The 19,521-nt window shown below is 35.3% G+C and overlaps 9 protein-coding genes across 9 annotated transcripts; 6 read left to right on the top strand and 3 right to left on the bottom strand.

Annotated features, from left to right (window-relative positions):
- Positions 1-168: 168 nt before the first annotated feature.
- ASCRUDRAFT_155159 (uncharacterized protein) lies at positions 169-2,226 on the top strand. The gene is made up of 2 exons (XM_020189339.1): positions 169-434; positions 561-2,226. The coding sequence occupies exons 1-2, from the start codon at positions 410-412 to the stop codon at positions 1,970-1,972; spliced, it is 1,437 nt and encodes a 478-aa protein (XP_020046873.1). The 5' UTR covers positions 169-409; the 3' UTR covers positions 1,973-2,226.
- Positions 2,227-2,479: 253 nt separating this feature from the next.
- On the top strand, positions 2,480-3,382 carry ASCRUDRAFT_71043 (uncharacterized protein; the record flags this gene model as incomplete). Its single annotated transcript, XM_020191881.1, has 1 exon — positions 2,480-3,382. The coding sequence occupies one exon, from the start codon at positions 2,480-2,482 to the stop codon at positions 3,380-3,382; it is 903 nt and encodes a 300-aa protein (XP_020046872.1).
- A 218-nt stretch (positions 3,383-3,600) lies between these two features.
- Positions 3,601-5,313, bottom strand: ASCRUDRAFT_35672 (MFS general substrate transporter; the record flags this gene model as incomplete). The annotated part of the gene is made up of 2 exons (XM_020190634.1): positions 3,601-4,382; positions 4,653-5,313. 2 exons carry the CDS (start codon positions 5,311-5,313, stop codon positions 3,601-3,603), a joined length of 1,443 nt encoding a protein of 480 aa, XP_020046871.1.
- A 1,100-nt stretch (positions 5,314-6,413) lies between these two features.
- Positions 6,414-8,975, top strand: CWH41 (mannosyl-oligosaccharide glucosidase; the record flags this gene model as incomplete). The annotated part of the gene is made up of 2 exons (XM_020189446.2): positions 6,414-7,359; positions 7,438-8,975. Coding segments are annotated over 2 exons (2,484 nt in total), but the record flags the coding sequence as incomplete, so codon positions are not given.
- Positions 8,976-9,217: 242 nt separating this feature from the next.
- HOP2 (Hop2p) lies at positions 9,218-10,024 on the top strand (the record flags this gene model as incomplete). Its single annotated transcript, XM_020194969.1, has 1 exon — positions 9,218-10,024. The coding sequence occupies one exon, from the start codon at positions 9,218-9,220 to the stop codon at positions 10,022-10,024; it is 807 nt and encodes a 268-aa protein (XP_020046869.1).
- A 78-nt stretch (positions 10,025-10,102) lies between these two features.
- ASCRUDRAFT_8760 (leucine-rich repeat domain-containing protein) lies at positions 10,103-12,983 on the bottom strand (the record flags this gene model as incomplete). Its single annotated transcript, XM_020194968.1, has 2 exons — positions 10,103-10,910; positions 11,596-12,983. The coding sequence occupies 2 exons, from the start codon at positions 12,981-12,983 to the stop codon at positions 10,103-10,105; spliced, it is 2,196 nt and encodes a 731-aa protein (XP_020046868.1).
- A 3,826-nt stretch (positions 12,984-16,809) lies between these two features.
- ASCRUDRAFT_155081 (uncharacterized protein) lies at positions 16,810-17,215 on the top strand. Its single transcript, XM_020189336.1, has one exon. It carries the CDS (start codon positions 16,907-16,909, stop codon positions 17,114-17,116), a length of 210 nt encoding a protein of 69 aa, XP_020046867.1. The 5' UTR covers positions 16,810-16,906; the 3' UTR covers positions 17,117-17,215.
- ASCRUDRAFT_155082 (uncharacterized protein) lies at positions 17,216-17,759 on the top strand. Its single transcript, XM_020189337.1, has one exon. It carries the CDS (start codon positions 17,315-17,317, stop codon positions 17,666-17,668), a length of 354 nt encoding a protein of 117 aa, XP_020046866.1. The 5' UTR covers positions 17,216-17,314; the 3' UTR covers positions 17,669-17,759.
- Positions 17,487-18,177, bottom strand: ASCRUDRAFT_76515 (uncharacterized protein). The gene has a single exon (XM_020193501.1). It carries the CDS (start codon positions 18,027-18,029, stop codon positions 17,850-17,852), a length of 180 nt encoding a protein of 59 aa, XP_020046865.1. The 5' UTR covers positions 18,030-18,177; the 3' UTR covers positions 17,487-17,849.
- Between the last annotated feature and the right edge of the window lie 1,344 nt (positions 18,178-19,521).

Genomic DNA, 19,521 nt, shown 5'->3' with positions numbered 1-19,521 from the left:
GAAAGAAGTGAAGATAACGAAGGTGGAACTGAAAAAGGTTGGAGTTTGCAGCTTCAAGTGGATGTGTTTCACGAAGCAGAAGACTTCAATAGCCTCTTCTCCCTCTGTCGACGAACATTTGGTGCTTTCTGTTGATTATTGTAACTGTTGTTATTGTTGGTAATTTTTGTGTTGATGCTCTGTTTGCCATCTTCATCTCTGCTTCATTACACTCACTGTTAACATTGCACTTAAATAATATTTACCATTCCCAAGTTGTCAATCACTCAAACTGATTCAAAATAACTCAAAATGGCTCTTTAATGGCATTTATCTTATCTTCTTATCCTCTGCTCATTTCTGAAATTTGTTTCCTCTAATCAACGATACACTGCTGCTGAATCTTGTTCTTTCAACTATTCTCTTCTTAATGGAGACCTTCACAAGACACCCAGGTATGTTCTAATCATCAACAACTAGCACTACAAGTAACCTTTATCTTGATATCATATCATATCACTAATACTCAAAATCTACTTGCCAAATATCTGACATTTTTGCTTTATTTCCACTTACTAAAGGTGTTTGTGAACAATTTTTCATTGCACGTAAAAAGGCAAATCTATACACAAATTTTTTCATTTCTGCTAAGTTAAACCAAGACCTAAACATTTCGATTCTATTTCATTCTTTGAGAAAAGTATTGCTAAACAACTCCTTTCTAGTTCTCTATTATTCATCTCTTGATAATCAATTGAAACCATGCAATAAAGTATATTTCAATGACGTTGTCTCTTTTCAAATTTATAACCAACCCCAAAGTTCTTATCCCATTTCTTCAAGCATCGACGAGAATTTATTATCTTCCTTGGACAACTACAAATTCCAGCTAGACAACTCATCAAAACCCCTATGGAAAATCATCATCTTAAACAATAATGAAATAGTCATCTTATGTGAACATCTAATTGATGGTTTTTCTTGCGTATTATTTCATAATTTATTGATCAATGAATTCAATAATTATAATTACAATGAAACTAATACTTCTGAAATTAATAATAATACAAATGATCTATTATTATTTGATTCTTTTAATGATCTTAAATCTCTAAAACCACTCCCACCAACTATTGATGGCTTTCTAAATCTTGATCCAATTTCTCTTCCAAATGCTCAAAATAATTTCTTGTCCTCACCCTTACCATTGTTTTCAAAATCAAATCAAATATACAGCAGTTATTTTTGTCATCACAACTACAATTCAATTTTCAAAATTGTTAAATTTAAAAAATCGGAAACTGAAAAACTCCTAAAACTAAAAAAACACTTCTCTTCTAATAAAAATACCAACTTGAGATTAATCTCAATTATTCAAATTTTCTTTTTAAAATCCTTACCAACTAATTACATCAAGTCTGTTTACCCAAAACAAATTGAATTTCTAATTGCAGTTGATTTAAGAAGATTTGTTGATAACGAAACCATGGAAAATCAAAACCTAATTGGCTCTTTCCCTTCAGTGCACAAATTCATCATTCAAACTGATCAATTCTTAAATTCAACCCATGAATTTTTAATTTTGAAAATTAATCAGGAAATCAATTCAATTTTAACCAGGCCCTTACTCCTTTTTTCAAACTATCAAAAAAACTATATCAATTCAAATGGGAATATTCAAATTTATAAAAACTTACTACTAAGTCAAATCAATCTGAAAAAAAGAGAAGTAAACAGATTATCAAATTTAGGTTACAATACCCAAAGCCACGAAGGTAATTGGAAAATTATAGAATTTATGTTCAATCAAAACATATCAGATATTGGCTCCTCCATGGTATTAAATCAAATATCTACTGAAAATGGAATGAATTTCGTTTTAGGATTTGTTAAAGGCATTTTCGTCGAATATGACAAAAACACCACACAAAATGAAGACGATATAATTAATACCATTGCAAGTAAATTTAAAAAGAGTCTATTAAAATTTTAGTTGATATTAAAACTCACTCTATTTCTGCTATTTCGTTGTTTTGAGTAAGATATGGTAAATTCAAGTTCGTTTGGTCCATTTCGCATTTCGCATTCCGAACAATCTTTTGATCTCACCTGACCGGCATTTTATATCTGGTCACATGGGCTTTTTCATTATACCCGTTTTAAAAGGGAGTTTTACGTTCTGAAGTCATCACTTTCATTCTTTGCTGCATCAACATGCATTAGGGCTCCTCCACTTCGATATGACAGCATTTTTCAAACTTTCGATTCTTCCTTTTCATTTGTGAATCTCAGAAAGACCTCATTTGCTTTGCTCCTCGATTGCTTGAGCAAGCCATAAACAAAAGAATGAAAAATCAAATACAAACCATCAGAAAAGAATCCAACAGGAAGCATATAAAATGTCCACAGATCGTCCATTATTATCAATAACTCCTATATCTAATAAACTACTCAATACCATATTTATCATCAAACATCAAAGAATCAACCCAAATTCAATATGTACTGCCAAATGCTAAAAGCTCAGGTCCTCAGACGTGGACAAAGTTCAATTTTACTCTCAAGAAACTACCGTTATTTTTCCACCACTATAGTTAGATCCAATTTACTTAAAAACAAAAGCAAAAATAGAAAACCTCCTACTATCTTTGAAGAGCTTAAAAAGAAAGTGTTAGACGATTCTACAGAAAAAAAAGTGGATTTGACAATTGATCAGATTAAAGCAAAAACTCAAGAAGAATGGAATAATTTATCGGAAGAAACAAAAAAAACAATGCAAAATGCTTATGACGAAGGTGTGAAAGCTTATGAGAGCGGTTTAAATTCGTTAAAGTCAGTTTCAAAACCCAAATCGGTGATGGATCAGATTAAAGATGATATTTCTGAAACAGCTAATAAAGCTCATGAGACTTTTTCTGATGAAGATCTTGCTCTCAAGGCAAAAGAAAAATGGGAAGGTTTAACTGAAGATGCCCAAGCTAAATTGGAAAGCACTTATCAAGAAAATTTAGAAACATACGAAGACAGTTTGAAAGATGCCGGCTCAACTGCTAAAGAAACAGCCGAGGATGCTGGATCCACTTTAAAGCATTTGAAAGAAGACTTCATCGACAAACCAGCTGAACAAATTATTTCAAAAACCAAAGAAGAATGGAATAATATTTCATCTGAAGTTGGCGATATTGTTGATACTGGAAAATCCATTTTGTATGGACAAAATAAGGATCAGAAAGAACACGATGTTGTTGATACTGGGAAAACCATTCTATACGGAAAAGATAAAGATCAGCAAAAACACAATAATGACAATAATAAGACTGAAAGGAAAAACAGCAGGAAAGACTTGAACAATTTGTTAAAAAATGAGCAAAGGAAAGAAGGAAATAAATACGGAAAAACATAAAAAGGAAATTTGAAGGCAATTATTTATTTAAACGTTAGGTTTTTTGCGAGGTCATTAAAAGACTTATAAATCATGAAAATTTTTATAAGATAAATAACTTTAAAATTATGAATATGTTATTTTTTATATTTTTATATTTTTTATATGTTTTTAATTGATATTTTATTAACAGCATAAAACGTGCACAATATAGATTTACTTATTAAAGAAGTGTTTTATTATTCTACATCATTTTCTAATTTTTGATACAACTCTTTTCTTTCCCTTCTTAGAAAATAAAATAATGAAAAAAACAATATAATCATTATTAAAGAACCACCAACGGACCATAGAAATACATCATTATAACATTTATGACCTAATTCGCAAATTCTTAAAGTATCATTTGTATCTGCAGTTATATTGCTGTTCAAAACATTAATGATCTTCATGTTTGAATCATAAATTCTACCAAATAGAATGTTGTAAAAATAGGCAGGTAAAATACCTGAAGTTGCTAGAATTCCCCAGTTCAATGAAAAGTTTTCCATGCCAAAAAAATCCATTGTTATTGATGGAAATAAACCCCAAGTGAATCCGTATGCTAAACCAATAGTTAAAGTTGCAATGTATAAATAACTAATATCATCCAATATATAACAAAATATTTGCGAGTTTAGTATCAAAAATATGGGTAAAATAATTAATACACTTCGTGACTTTTTGAATTTTAGTATTACAAGATCTCCCATTATGCCACTGAGTAATCTTCCGACTGAATTGGAGATTGAAAGTAATCCGACTTCAAAATTTTGCTGATTTTGTATAATTGTGTTTGAGTTTTCAACAAAAGCTACAGTTAGGGGATCATCAATTTGTGTGTTTGGAGGTAGCAACTTTTTGATATATAAAGCTTTCACCAAAAACCCAAGAGAAAATATATACATTTGACCAATTGAAGCCAACAAACCCACAATAAAGCATAGTAGCCAGAATTTTTTATTTTTGAACAATTCTACACCTCCGATTTCAGGCTGATAAGTTGTAGATTTGCTAAAACTTAGATTTATATTATCAGTAATCAGAAAAGAATTTCTAGGTATATGAGAAGAAGGCAGCGTAATTGATTTCCTTGGATGAGAGTTGGTCAATGTAGACATTTCAATAAATTCACTGGATAAACGATCAGATATTGATGGATGAATTCCAACCATTGAAGAGTTTGACTGAATTGAGGTTAAAATATTATCACTATCGTTATCGGCATTGATATGAATTTGATTAATATCACTGATATGATTGGTATCAAAGTTAGTGATATCATGAAGACCATCCAAGCTATGATTGTTTGAATGAGAGACGTTGATTTTTTGGTGAAACCTGTCGGCTATAATGATAAACCAAATTGTGATCAGAAAAATCACAATAGCAGAGATATACAAAAATCCCAACAAGCCTGAAGTATCACCAGGATAAAATGTTGAAGCCAAAGCTGAGTAAAACAATGCTGACAAGCCAATAAAAGCAATTGGAATGGAAGTTGCCATACCTCTGTTGTTTGGGTAGATAATAGCACTGCATTTCAAACACCCAGAATATATGAAAGCGCCACCCAAACCAATACCAAATAAAATCACCATGCTGAAATTGAAATTGGACATGCTTTCATCAAATTGTCTTTTCAATAGGTAGTAGCTTCCAATAAAGATGATTGAACCAAAACTAATAGGTATGCTGAAGCCAAATTGATCAACAAAAAAACCAGCAATGGGCCCAACAATTGAATTGCCCAAGTTTCCAGACATGGCAAGAGCTGAAGCTTGAGTAGCAGAGTAGTTCAACCTTGAAGAGAATTGAGGACTGAAAGCTGAGTAAAGATATAAAGTTCCACATAGTATATCAAGCAAGATGCAGGACACAAACATTAGGAATTTTTTGGCAGACTGTTTCATTTTGAAAACAAAAATATAAAAGACAAAATATGGTAGGTTTTCAGATACAAATTGAGAGTTTTTCTAGTAAAATGCAGTGTGGAAAGTTCATTATTAAGGATAGTTGATGAATAGACTAACAAATACAGCATTATTAGAAGAGGATTGGCTGTTTTTGTCGATTATCTTCGAATGAGAGATGTGTATCCAATATGGCTGAGGAGAAACCTGTTTGAACAGGGAGGCCACTGCCTTTGATAAGAAAAAGCGTGAAGTTTCACTATTTAATAGTGTTTCTGAAGGTGCTCTCCGCTGTTCTTAGATATTTTTAGAAAGGCAGTATCATCGATGAAGGAGCTTCTTAGTTTAAATCAGGAAGGTGAAGAGTTAACTGCTGGATGACAATGCTGTCGAGACAGAGAATAGTGTACTTTATATTCCTTCCTGTGGTGATAGTGGGTATAGCATACTCCCTTGTCGAGCGTTACACAACCACTCTATCAACACCTGGTCCCATAATCCAGGAAACAGTAAGCAACTGGACTGTCCAGCCAACCAGTGATTTGAATGGAGAATATGTGCAATTCACCCAAAATCAGTCAGAGTCTAGTCTGAAAATAAAGATAAACAAGGCTATTTACAGCGATGGAACAATTGAGCTGGAGGATTTCATAAACACTTCAAAGCTTTCAACGAATGAGGATATAATAAATTCATTCTCAAACCAAAAACCAACCCCAACAGCTGAAAAGGATAATGATCTGATCATTGAAGAAGAGAAGAATGGCTTCATGAAAAATGAAAAAAAGGAAGAAACTCAAGAAAAAAAATCAAACCACAACCAAGTTAACCCGTTGGTGCTTGATGGGGAGAAATATTTAGAAAAAAGTACGAATCAATCAGCCAATAATACAATAAACGATTCAAGCACCAATGAAACGGAAGATAGTATTGAAGAGGATATAGATGAGGATATAGAAGTTGGCATTGAAAAAAAAACTCAATCTGAAGAAAACTTTATTTATAAAAATAATGACTGGATCTTAGAAAAGAGTGAAGTATCAAATAATAAAACATACTCTGAAACTAACAAAGGTTTTAATTTAACAGATGGAAAGTTTACTTTCAATTTAACTGAAAGCTATAATCTGATAAAGGATGAATCATTGAAATGGAATCCATATCGCCCTAATTGTTATATTGGGTTTAGAGCAAACATTCCTCACTCAATTATATTAGGTGTGATGTGGTTTAATGCTGATAGTATTCAGGGATTTCAAAATATACGTAATTTTGTCAGTATGGATGATAAAATTAAGAAATTTAGCTGGTTGAAGTTTAACCCTAGATCAGGTGGCAGACAAATTATTAAAGATGATTTGTTGAAGATTGATATTATTGTTGATTTTATTAAAAATAAAAAAAACTTGAATAATTGGGGATTAAAAATCACAGGCGTTAGTACAAGTCCTTTGCATCAAAACTCCAAAATTTCAATAATTACATACATCGGTCTTGAAAGTGAAACATTTGATGAAGATCGAATTTATAAAAAACAGATTGAGTTTGATCCTGATGATTCTAACACCTATGATATGGAGGAGAATCCCGATTATTTAACATTGAGTGACACTAAAACTGATATTAACGGATTTGAAGGTTCTATCAAACTAAATGGCTTTACGAAGGATTTTGGCAAGTTTGACATTGAAATCACTGATTATGCTCAAATGAATAAACATCCCGATTTTGATATGACAAGAGTCACTTTAGAAGAAAGAAGAATTTATGAATCATTGGGTCTTGATTCTAAAAAAAATCATCATTTAGAAATTGTAGTTCCAAATGAAAACGTATGGAGAGCAAAGGATATCTTTTTAACAATGTTGCAAGAAAGCATCCGGGATTTATCTGAAAAATATCGAACAGCTATAAATTTACAATCTCTACCGGCTTGCAATGGTTTGATTTTAAGAGATTTATATGATTACAGAGGTAATTTACATTTTATTCAAAAGATTTACGAAGGAGACTTTGAATATGAGATTCTATTTAATCAAAGAAACAGTAAAGAGAGAGCTTTGGATACTGGAAGTGATCATGAAAATGTGGATGAAAATGAGTTTCATCATGAAACTTTAAAAGACGATTCAAGAATAACTTCAAAAAATATTAATATTAAAATAACAGAAAATTTGATATCATTTGATGAAAAGTTCAATCAAAAATTCAAACTACAAGCACCATTTAATAAACCAAAGTATTCAAATTTTGCAAAGGAAATCATTTCTAGTTTAATGGGTGGATTAAGCTATTTTCATGGAAGTCAAATTGTTGATAGGGTCACAGAAATTGACGAGGAAAACTTTTCAGAAGTAGAATTGACAAATGGTAAATTAGAAGGTCCATATGAATTATTGACATTGGTGCCTACCAGAAGTTTTTTTCCAAGAGGATTTTACTGGGACGAAGGGTTTCATTTAATTTCATTGATTGATTTTGATTTTGACTTGACCCTAGAAATATTAAAGAGTTGGTTTAATTTAATTGATGATGATGGATGGATTGCTAGAGAGCAAATATTGGGACCAGAATCTAGAAATTTTGTTCCCAAGAAATTTCAAACTCAGAATGCTAAAATTGGGAATCCACCAACATTAATGTTATTGTTTTCTGAAATATTGGAAAAGTTACATGAATTGAAACCCCATGAATTAAAAGGTAATTATTCGGGGAGCATAAATGAAGAGATTACAGACAAACAATCAACAGATTTACATTTGACGCATCCCAGATTATTAGTGGATTATGCCCGAAGTATTTATCCTAAATTGAAAAAACATTACTACTGGTTTAGAAAGACTCAAAAGGGAGAAACAGAAGAGTTGGAAAGAGAATATCCATCTAGTGAAGAAGCTTATAGATGGGTTGGTAGAACTGAATTGCACTGTTTACCATCAGGGTTGGATGATTACCCAAGATGTGAAAATGCAGATTCAACAGAATTAAATATCGATTTAATGTCATGGGTTGGTGTTATGAGCAAAGCTATGAAGGAAATTGCCCGGTTGTTGAATTATGAGGATGATTATAAGAAATTTGATGAAAATGAGCGAAGAATAGTTAAAAATATTGAGGAAGTATTTTGGTCAGAAGAATCAAAATGTTACTGTGATATTCATATGAATTTAGACGACGAGGATGAGCTTGTTTGCCATAAAGGATATATTTCACTCTTTCCATTTTTATTGAAATTAATACCTGTTGATGAAAGTACCGAATCGGAAAAGCATATATTGAGCATCATTAAGTTGATATCGGATGAGGATGAGTTATTCAGTGAGTTTGGAATTCGAAGTTTAAGTCAAAAGGACGAGTATTTTAGAACAGGAGAGGACTATTGGAGAGGATCTATATGGGTTAATATAAACTATTTAATTTTAGAGAGCGTCAAGTATTATGTTGAAAAGAGTGAAAATAGTGAAATTAAAAGGTTGGGCGCCAAGTTATATGGAGAGTTACGAGTTAATTTGGCAATGAATATTTATAACGAGTGGGTTAGAACAGGATTTGTTTGGGAGTCGTATTTTGAAAACGATGGGAAAGGAAAAGGAGCCAATGGGTTTACAGGGTGGAGTTCTTTAGTGGTTAACATTATGAAAATGCCTGAAGAGATTAATTGAGATATCACTTCAAATATATTAATTCAATTGAAGAAAAGAAAGCAAAAGATGAAGGAAAAATATTGCAGTTTAAATATTGTTGAGAATTGTGTCGGCGCTTAATCTTATAAAGGCGGGAATTGAGGCACAACATCAGCGTTGTTGTGTGATGAGATGGCTAACAAGGAATATATATAAGGTGAAATAGAAGACTGATTTTTGTAAGAGTATTTCATTTTGAAGTAAAGTAAATGGCAGTTAAAATGCCACCGAAGAAAAGACAAAAGAAATCTGCTGGATCAAATGATAATAAAGATAGCAGTGATAGTAGTAAAAATGAGAAGAATACAAGTGAAGGGATCCAAGAAATCAAAGAGCCTCAAAAGATCGAGTTAAGTGAATCGGACACTAATATATTGAATTATCTCAATGAACAATATCGACCATACTCTTTAAATGATATATACTTAAATTTACAAAGCTTGAATAGTAAGAGTAAAAGCAGCAAGATATCAAAGGGAAATGTGGTGAAAGGACTAGAAAAACTAAGCAGTTGCAAGAAAATCATAGCCAAGAGTTATGGGAAACAAACATTTTATGTTTGCTTGCAACAAGAAAATAAATCTGAGAAGAAAAGTGGTGCTGATGAAATCAGTGATGGAAAGAGAGATGCTAGGGATTATACAATAGAAGATATAAACCGAATCAAGAAAGAAATAGGTGAGTTGGAGAACAAATTTAAAACTTTAAATGGCGAATACAGTTTGATTATCAGTGAAACCAATAATGAACAGTTGGTGAATAATTTCTTTTCGTTTCAACAAAGGATTAAAGATGTGGACTTTAAAATAAAAAGGTATCGTGATGAATTTGATGAGAAAAGAGACACTATCAACAATAAGAATGAAAACAAAAAAGAAGAATTGAGAAAGTTAGAAGTTATTTATGAAAGAGAGTTTAAATTGAGATTTAAAATTTATAAAGAATTTATATACGTGATGAAAGAAAACTTAAGTAAAGTGGATGAATTGTTGGAAACAATAGGATGCGAACCAATCAATTCGTTCTAAAATATAATACTTTTTAGTTAGAAAGTAGATCAAATTAAGTAGCAAACTCGCAATTATTTTTGAAAAAGGACAATAAACCTAAAATAAAGCCACGGCAGCAGCAAAAAAAAGAGATAAGGCAGTTGCACCCACAGAGGTGGCAGCATTGATGGAGTTTTCAGCAACAGAGTGAGAAGAGGAAGAGTTAGCTGGAACAAAAGAGGACTCGGAAAAATGGGAAGCAGAGAAGTGGAAGGTGGAAGAAACGTGGGAATCAGTGCCGGAAGAAACGTAAGAAGAACCGACGGAAGAAGCAGCGGAAGAAACAGAGGAAGAGGCTACTGAAGGAGCAATGGAGGAAGCCACCGAAGAAGCAACGGAAGAAACGACAGAAGAAACGGAGTTCACTTCAGAGAAAGACGAAACAAAAGAAGTCAGAAAGGTAGAAGAAGAATCAGCAGCTACTGCAGAAGAACCAGAAGAACTGCTTTCGGAAATACCCACTGGAACCAAAGCAACAGCATTTGAGGAGCATTGCCAGTTGGCTATATTGAATGTTCCATCGTCGTTTTCACAAGCCCAGAACCCTTGGAAGGAAGCAGTGAATCTCAAGTTTCCTTCTTCATTAAGACCAAAGTCCTTTGATGCGCTGCTTCGGTCCTCAATGTGTAACCCATCAGCATCAGCAGAAACAGACTTGGAAGTGTCGGACAAAAGAGCTAGGTAGCCGGATGGCTCATATAAAATAAAAGATACAGCTTCACCAGAATCATCTTTGAGGCGCAAGTAGGAAGAAGTGCCCTCATTATAAACTACTGGCACACTTGAAAAATCATCGCCATCCGCAACTAATGAAAATGTTCTGTCACATTGAGCAGTTGATGCTAACAAAGCTAAGGTAATAGCTCTCCAGTTTGAAAATTGCATTTTTAGTTGTATATTCGATAGATAAACTTATCGTGAAAAATTGAAACTAGATCCCAATACTGCAGTTTTTTAGTGAAATCGGTGAAATGTTAGTTTAAATATTTTGTCCAAGAATTGTTTGATACACTTATGTCATTTTATTTTTAGATTGAAGTGCAATAACAATTAACGAAGGTAAATTACAGCGACTCCAGCCCAAGCAGTGTTAAGTATTTTGAAGAGTTAAATGAAATGCTTCTTCACGTGAAGCAGATCCTGCTGGTTGCTGTGGTTCCCTTTGCTTCTGGCCATGGTCAGCCTTGCTGACGTCATGGAAAACGAACAAGTAGAAGCAGCGTTTTGGGCACGCGTTTCGGTAAAATGATCTACCAAAAGTTGTGCAGATGCTGATCTGGATGTATCAATCTAGAACAAAGAATAAAATATAGCCCAATATATAAGAATTCCCAAATGGTATTTGAAAATGCCTGTGTTGTTAGCACCTAAGAGGAACCTGCCTCTGTACCAGAAACATGGAGCTTCTCCCCTCGGCAACCAAAAGAGAGCACAGCCGGAGAACTGTGGTACAATCGCCAATCGTGACTTTCTCAAGCCTCGCCAATTTGCTTGGGATTATCCCTGTCCATCCATTGTTCTGGAGACCCACGTTGTTCGGAAGAGGGCACTCAAAATCGTTTTTATCAAGATACAACTCTCTCAATGATGTCAATCTATCCAATTCAACCACTTCCCTGATATTGTTTCCTCCAAGATCCAAATACTCCAATCGCCGTAACTTATCCAAATTTTCAATTTTACTGATTTTGCATCGATATAAACTCAACCTTTCTAAACCATTCAAAGAATCAATATTTTCTATTTTCCTAATAGAACAATTGAATGATAAGTCTAATACTTTGAGTCTGGTTAGATTGTTCAAATTTTTAATATTTTTGATATTGGAGCAGTTAATTATTAAAACTTCAAGCCTTTTTAAATTTTCTAGATTCTCCAAATTCACAATTTGATTGTACCCTTTCACAATAAATCTCTTTAATTTAATCAAATTCATAAATCCATTGTCAATTTTTTTCAAATTGAAGTTGTTTGATAGGTTTAGTATCCTCAAATTAATTAAATGTCCCACACTAGAAATGTCACTTAATTTGTTGTTTTTCACAACAAGGGTTTTTAAATTAATAAAACCTTGAAGACCACCAAGACTAGTTAACTCATTTGATGATAAATTTAAATAGTTCAATGTCATATTTAACTTTGAACTGGAATACTTCAAATCTTTTATATTTTTTAAATTCATTCCCACCAAAGTCAATCTTTTCAAGTTGAGTGTATTATTCAATATTTTGGTTGTAAAGGTTTTCAAACAATAGTAAGATTCATTACTATTTGGGTTGTCATTATTTGTATTAATAGTGCTGTTATTTCCGGTATGAGCTCTAGTCGAACTAACAGGACGATCACGACCAGATAAAAATGGAAAGTATGAATAATTTAATTGACATGAATTATTTTTAGAAAGGCAATTTTTTTGATGGAAATCATTGTCAAAATGTTCACACACAATACCATTATTAATTTGCCTCAACCTGCAATTTTTGCTATTGAACTTTTCTTCTTTTTCAATCAAACCTTTAATTTGTGAAACAGAGGCATTGTGAAAGTTTTGTCTAGTTGTAATATTATTCTTTCGAATAATTGTTTCCAATTCATTAAAATTTCTAATCAGACTATCATAGTCACTTTTATCAGAGTCTGCACTAATATTTAAATTTACCTGTTTAGTGAATAATAACAACCGACTTTTAAAAACTTCTAAATGGTCCAAGGAAATCTGCAATCCCTTGTTCTCCAAAGAAGTCTTTTTAAGAGTTTTAAAAAGATTGAAAGTAACTTGTTTAAACAATAATTTGTTAGATACCCAAGAAAGAACTGGATAATTTGAAAGGCTTAACAACAATATTATTTTATATCCTTTATTGGCTTGGGAGTTATATATATTTTCAAAAATATTCTGTATTAAAAAAGGTGGTAGTTCTAAAATATCAACCGTCATTCGAAAATATTCTCAAGATTTGTAATGACCATAAGTTTGTATCAATTTTAATATCGTTGATAATGTGAAATTCCAGCCTTTTATAAAAGTAACAAATTAGTTGATCAATATTAAAGTTCAAATGAATTTTAATGAACAGAAAAATTTAAAAGACTCCGAAGACAAGGCAGAAACCTCAATACACTTCATGTTCATAAAGAGGAGTTCCGATGCATAAAAGAGAACAAAACCTAAATATTAAAAATATGAAGTTACCGACACCAATGAAAGCAACAAGCTATTCAATCAAAAAATGCAACCTGATAGATACAAAATATTACCCTGAAATCTGACTGGAATCATCTAAAATGATTTGGTCTCCGAAATGGATTGCGGCAAGTAGAAATAGTGTTGTCACTGCTCATCCAATTCCACCAACGAAACCAGTTGTGCGCTACCCGAATGTTCACAATCGGTCCCTCGGTGTCTGTCACAGAGCTGATCCCCTGACGCTCTGTCATCCAACCCAGTGTTTTATGAAAAAAGCTAGTGTTGTAGCGAGTCCATGATAATATATTATGAAAAAAAAGTATGAAAAAAAGATCGTAAAATAGATTGCCAGCCCTTGCTTAAAACCTGGGTTAGATCACAGAGCGTCACGGAAAAAGGCCGGTGACTGACACCGAGGGACCAATTGCAAACATCCAGCTGGCTTACAGAAGCCCCTTTATTGCAGTTACCAGATGTCATACAATGGCATCATTGATGGTAAGCATTTTTGACGACCTGCAACTAACAATTCGCAATGACCGAGCAGTTAGCAAGTGAAAATAAAAGCCACAGCCTCCAGAAATGTGTTGAACGGCGCGCTAAAAGGCGTAGATATTGCATCCGCAGCTCTGCGCAAAACGCCATTTCAAACATCAAAGCATTGGTTGTCTAAAATTTTGATGTGGCAACAAGGCTATGATGATACATGGTGAGCGCTATCCACCTATAAATATACGTATCTCAAAATGATGTCGCCGGATTGCGCCCGCTACTGAAGAAAATGCAACCACGCCGTCATAATATGGCTGGCAAACATAGCGGCTGCATGCAGTACAATATTGTGAGGCCTAGAGTGAAAAAGCAAATAGAAAACATTTTTGCATGCGCGGTCTTTAACGAACGATGGAAGATCGACAAGCGTGGGAAGAACTAACCGCTGGCCAATCTAGCGGATTATATGAAATCATGCTGTCACACACCCAACCATCCACAGCGGCGGACGCATGCTGCAATAAGTTTGTTGGCTTCAGAGTAACGCATTGGGCAGTTGGGTGTTATTGGCCGTACGGGATGACCACGCAGCAACGAGATCTTCGCGCAAACGCGAGTAATTTCAGAGCCGCTAATGGGGTCCGTCCAACGAGTTTGCAGCGCAACTACAGCATCTAGCTAAATTTTATTTGTCGGAGCAACGAATTCGGTTGTTGAGAATAATGGGGTGCGGGAAAACCTGGAAGATGATCGAAATGCTTCAATTATCGAAGTTGCGACGCCGATTTATTCAGTGACATCAGATATATATAGCCAATCAGATTGGAAGTCTGTTGGATGCTCCCTTAATGTTATTCAACTGTGGTGACCGCAATTGTCCACCCGAATCAGAAATGAGAATCCACGAATACATCAAAGTGTAACACCCAATTCACAGTTTACGCAGATTAATTAAAGCAGTTAATGCAGCTTAGCAGCCACACAATTCATAGGTGGAATAACAGGAAGCAGTGTCATACATCTAATGTGTAGCCGTTGGACAACCAATTGGCGTACAGTTGATCCACACAATGTGTATCATTCTAGTTTTAAATGTCATAGCAGATCTAACACAAAATGGTAATTAAGTAATGCCTATCCAACGTGAGCCGCCACCCTAAGCTGAGCTACAGAGCTTCGGGAAGCAACCCACGCAATGCGAACGACATAGCTAGACCGCCGATCGCTTCATTTGTCGTTCCAAATCATTCGGACACTTGACCGCTGAACTGGTCAGTGGTCTGGTCAGATTGACATCCAAACTAAATTCAGTGATTTTATCTGCAGACGTCAAATACCATTGGACAACTGTTATTGATTGTGATAGCTGATTAATATATTCTTGGTGATTCTGTGGAAGCGTCCATGGATTGGCAGGCATTGTAACAAAATTCTTAATACAATATGACCTGTGTCACTCATCAGTTGATCCACAATATTTACGAATCAGTGGTGAGAGAGCCGACCATCTTCTTGAGCCGTGAGAGAAATACATTTAGCTATTCACGTCGGCGTGGCCACTATCAGCTGGATCTTGGCGATGTACGTAATTGACTTATGGTTGATGAGGACCTGAATTGTTCAAACTGATTGCTTAGAGTTGGCACATCCAAGCTTAGCAGTTTGCAACTACTTCTTTACGGCAAATCTTGACGCATCTTTGTGAAAAGGAGTTAGCGATTCGGCGTAAAATTAATTGAATACTGTTTTTCACAACCCAATTGGTGCTTGGGTAGTGCCGCGGGATATGGATAGAATAACGCAGCAGCACCCCTTCTGTCATAGCATAATCACTTTGCAGCGAAGGACAACAGTCCGACAATTAAACTGATTGAAATCAGTTTTTCATCATGCAAAGCAGCGCCATGAATTTCAAGCTTAACTTTCTATGACGTATTTATCCCTGGTGGATAATGGCAATGAGGCTGATTGTGTAAAAACGGTTGAGTTTGTATTGCTACAAAGATTTTTGTAAGTAGCAAGGCGCAGTCGTTAGGTTGAGCACCATGAAGTTGGAGAATCTAACCCATCCGTACTTTAATTCGTTTTATTATGACCAATGAGCCGGAATATGATTTAGCGAACTCGACCATTGCAACTGACTAGCTGGTAATAATTACATCGTCGTCAAATTAGTCAAGATTTCGGTAGTGATTTTTTTTTGAACGATTGAACAGTCGAAGTTCAGCTGAAGCTCGTTGGGTTGGATGCAATTCGATACCATTTTTGTTTCATTTGCTGATGCTATGAAAGCACTCCCTGTGACGAAAAGTTGATTTGGGCAATCTTGCATTCTTGCAGCCAATTCTCGGCATTATCAAATTCAAGTGGTTGCTTATGTAAAGTCGGGGTCGATGTCACCACGATAGGTCGCAGTCTTCATCTTCCGTTGGTGATTTTTGAGTGACTTGGATGGTGCTCCAATGAGAGGGAATTCAGCATTTGCATTCAAATAACTGCATTTAATGATTTTCTTCAATCACAATATTTAACCAGCGAAAGCCTTTTGAGCGATTTGTTTAGTCTTTCCAAAATCACCAGTTGATGCTGATTTCATTGTAAATACCCACAGGCCGCCAAATATATGCATTGTCTTAAGAAAGGTCCTGCGAAAGATTGGCATTGTTTGCAGCCATTGCATGAAGCACTAATTGAAATACAACTTTTCTCATAGAGTTGACTGAATTTCGTTTAATAGCAGTAGCTGCGTTAATCGTGTTGGCAAGTAACGAGAATGGAAATCGGCCTTAAATCCCATCGGCTCAGTCGTTTGAAATGCATTTAACCTCTTTTCCAACGTCATCATCATTTTTTTGAAAACCTCAATTGCTTGTAGTAAGTCGGTCTGTATCGGCTTCATTACAAGAGTGTGCATCGGGAGCATTTACTTTACGATCAGTAGATGCATTAATGATTTTTGAGTCCAACTCATTGTCATCGACACTATTCATTTTTTTTTTCTCTGTGCTAATGAAATTATATCGTTCAACATCATCGGAAATACTTCTTGATATATCGGCCAAAGCAATTGTAGATGTGTTGCCATTGTCATTAGCGGCAGTAGTCTGACTTCCTCCTAACAGCAGCTCCAGCAGGTGTAACTAGAATAACAAATGGAACTGTTTTTGTAATGGCGGCAAAAGATGAATCATTCAATAAATATTTGGTTTCATCAAAGCCGCAATCAGTATTGTCAACATCAAAGCTGTAGAAAAAAATGTAAGCTCTGTAGGGCACTCAGCTTAAGTCGAAGCACACAACAGCACGGAGGACTCTTGTATTATTCTACGAGGTTCGCCTCAAATTTTGGAGGACCATGGCCTAATCAGCTCTTTGGAAAGTCATTAATATAGCAGCACATCATCTTCTTTATAAAATAGTTACCAAAGTGTAGCTAACAGTCTGGCTTTTTTTGTGTTAATCAGATTTACCAAGGGTACCGCACACATCACAGTTTCATTCCGCCAGTAATTAAAATTATTAGTTTCAATTGAGATTGTGCTTGCTTTTGTCACAATTGGTTTTCGCCAACAATAAACATCCCCATTTTGATGAATCGTAAAAGGAGCTGCTTCTGCATGGTTGTTTTCAGCAGATTGCAAAAATGTTTTAAACGGGTGGGATGCAAGCTCGCTTTCAAATCAGACACGGTGAATTGTTTTATTCGATATTTGTTCAATATATATACTTTAATATACCAACCTGCGGTATGTGATGATCGTGTAGCGAGTAAATCCTCATGTTCAAATCTTGAAGAACACGCAACAATTGCCAGGAGACAACGAACTTCATCGGCAGCAACACCTGTTTTTGGATCAACAATATCAGCAAATAGAAGACTAAGAGTGGGAGTATCCTGTCCTGTTGATTACTATTTAACAATTTTAGAAGATTTTCTTTTGTGATAGAACTCACTTTCTCAGCCTCGATCAATAGATATCCATTGACTTTGTTACAGCTTTGCATCAACTATTCCTGCTTGGCCTAAACGATTGCTGATATTCCTTCTAATTTGCGCAACAGCAAATAGGCCAACGAGATATTCCTACAATCCCAAGACTGCTCTTTGCCTGCTAATTCACTCTCTCAGTAACGGCACTTCTCTTTGAAGGAAAACCAGGCTTTTTCATCTCTTGCAGCAAAGATTGAAATTAAAATCGCAGCATGGGGATCTTGAAGAGCATTTTCCAGAGATCCACCATTGAACTCCCTCACATTCGCGACACCGTTAACGTCATCGACTGATTCACAAGTTCCAGCAATCATTCTGAATAAGGAGCTAAACTGCTGAGTTAATCAGCGATAGCACAATCATGTTGAGAAGCACCAGAGTCGAAGGATAGCCTTTTGGAATCGATCAGGAACTTGCTAGATATTTTCCACGAGTTAGCGAACTGGGATTGATGAATTTGAGTAGCCTCCAGAATAGCCGCAGCAGCAGACGCTTCGGTTGGAGATGATAAGCCAGCGGAAGCGAACAGTGGTGCCGATCAATCACTTCTCAAATGTTGATCTTATGAGAATGATAGGATTTGATTTCTTTGCGCTTTGGCTTTTTGAATTGCTTTATATCATTAGCGAGTAACGCAGCTAAGAGTCAGCTACCAGCAAGTCCATCATCATCAAGATGATGGGCCAGAGTTCATGCATCAGTAAGTATAATTCTATCAGCGTCTGCAAGCTTAGTAAGAAGCGTTTTCGCGTAGGTGGTGTCCAATGGCAAAGCAGCATATGAAACAGCGGCAACTTGATGATGATTGTAGGGCTGGAACATATTGCGTAAAAACTATTTAAAGCACTCATCGTAGTCTTTCGTTTAGAGTAATATATTTTGGCATTGACAAAACGTGAGAGACCGGGTCATAATAAAGGAAGCCTCCGCACCAATAGCACCATAAGGCTTCTTTATGTTATTTAATGAATGACGGCCATACTTCCCATTGTGGGGCACCCCTTCAATACCGCCGGAAATAATCTGGTTGTATCAATCGTATGGCAATTGGATTTCAATGCATCCATAACATTTTTGAAAGCAGCATCAGCTTCAAAAATATTGTTTGTATGATGATGTCCTGAACCAACCGGCCAAGTAGACCAGCATTGAGAATTAAGATCGAAGCGCAATTGGTAAAGTTAGCAGCATGCAATGGGTTCTCTGACTCTTCCCAGCCAGCTTTTGCCATCTACTCATAGCCTGCTGCTGCGAATTCTTGGAAATATATTAAGGCAAAACGTATGTGAGAAAGAGGTCCGTAGAAAAGATCGGCAGCCCTGACTAAAGATAATTGAGTTGAATCACACAGCGACACCGGAGCACACCGGTTACACTCACCAAGAGACCGATTGGAAGCGGACGGACTGCAGAGGGGACTGGCGATCCACTTTACGATTGGTTTTCTTATAATCATCTTTACCTAAATTCATTATCATGGATTTGCTACAACAGGCTATCAGAAAGATTTCCAATATTTGCGGGCAAAGATCCGAGAAGCCAATGATGTTGCCAACTGCACTTATTGGAGTTCGGTCTTGAATGGCAGAACTGCTCAGTCTGGATCGTTTGTGCTAACCACTACCATACACAGTGTTCCTTTTGTTGGTGATGTTGCTTTTGACATTGTTAAGGTTGTATTTGATTTTATTTGCTTTTCGTTGATTGCTGGCAGAAAAATTTCGGTGAATTTGGAAACGTACGATACAATGGGATCTACTTCCGTCAAGCATTAGTAATGTTGGAACAGCTTCATGATTCCTTTGA

The sequence above is a fragment of the Ascoidea rubescens genome (genome assembly GCF_001661345.1).
Source record: "Ascoidea rubescens DSM 1968 unplaced genomic scaffold ASCRUscaffold_8, whole genome shotgun sequence".
Classification (NCBI taxonomy): Eukaryota; Fungi; Ascomycota; class Saccharomycetes; order Ascoideales; family Ascoideaceae; genus Ascoidea; species Ascoidea rubescens.
This window is presented reverse-complemented; position numbering and strand designations above follow the sequence as displayed.

Bases quoted from the DNA above. Each gene is read 5' to 3' on its own strand.
- ASCRUDRAFT_155159 (XM_020189339.1), top strand. From the start codon at position 410: ATGGAGACCTTCACAAGACACCCAG. The intron at 435-560 runs GTATGTTCTAAT...CACTTACTAAAG, and splicing joins GACCTTCACAAGACACCCAG to GTGTTTGTGAACAATTTTTC.
- ASCRUDRAFT_155081 (XM_020189336.1), top strand. From the start codon at position 16,907: ATGAATCATTCAATAAATATTTGGTTTCATCAAAGCCGCAATCAGTAT.
- ASCRUDRAFT_155082 (XM_020189337.1), top strand. From the start codon at position 17,315: ATGAATCGTAAAAGGAGCTGCTTCTGCATGGTTGTTTTCAGCAGATTG.
- ASCRUDRAFT_76515 (XM_020193501.1), bottom strand. From the start codon at position 18,029: ATGATTGCTGGAACTTGTGAATCAGTCGATGACGTTAACGGTGTCGCG.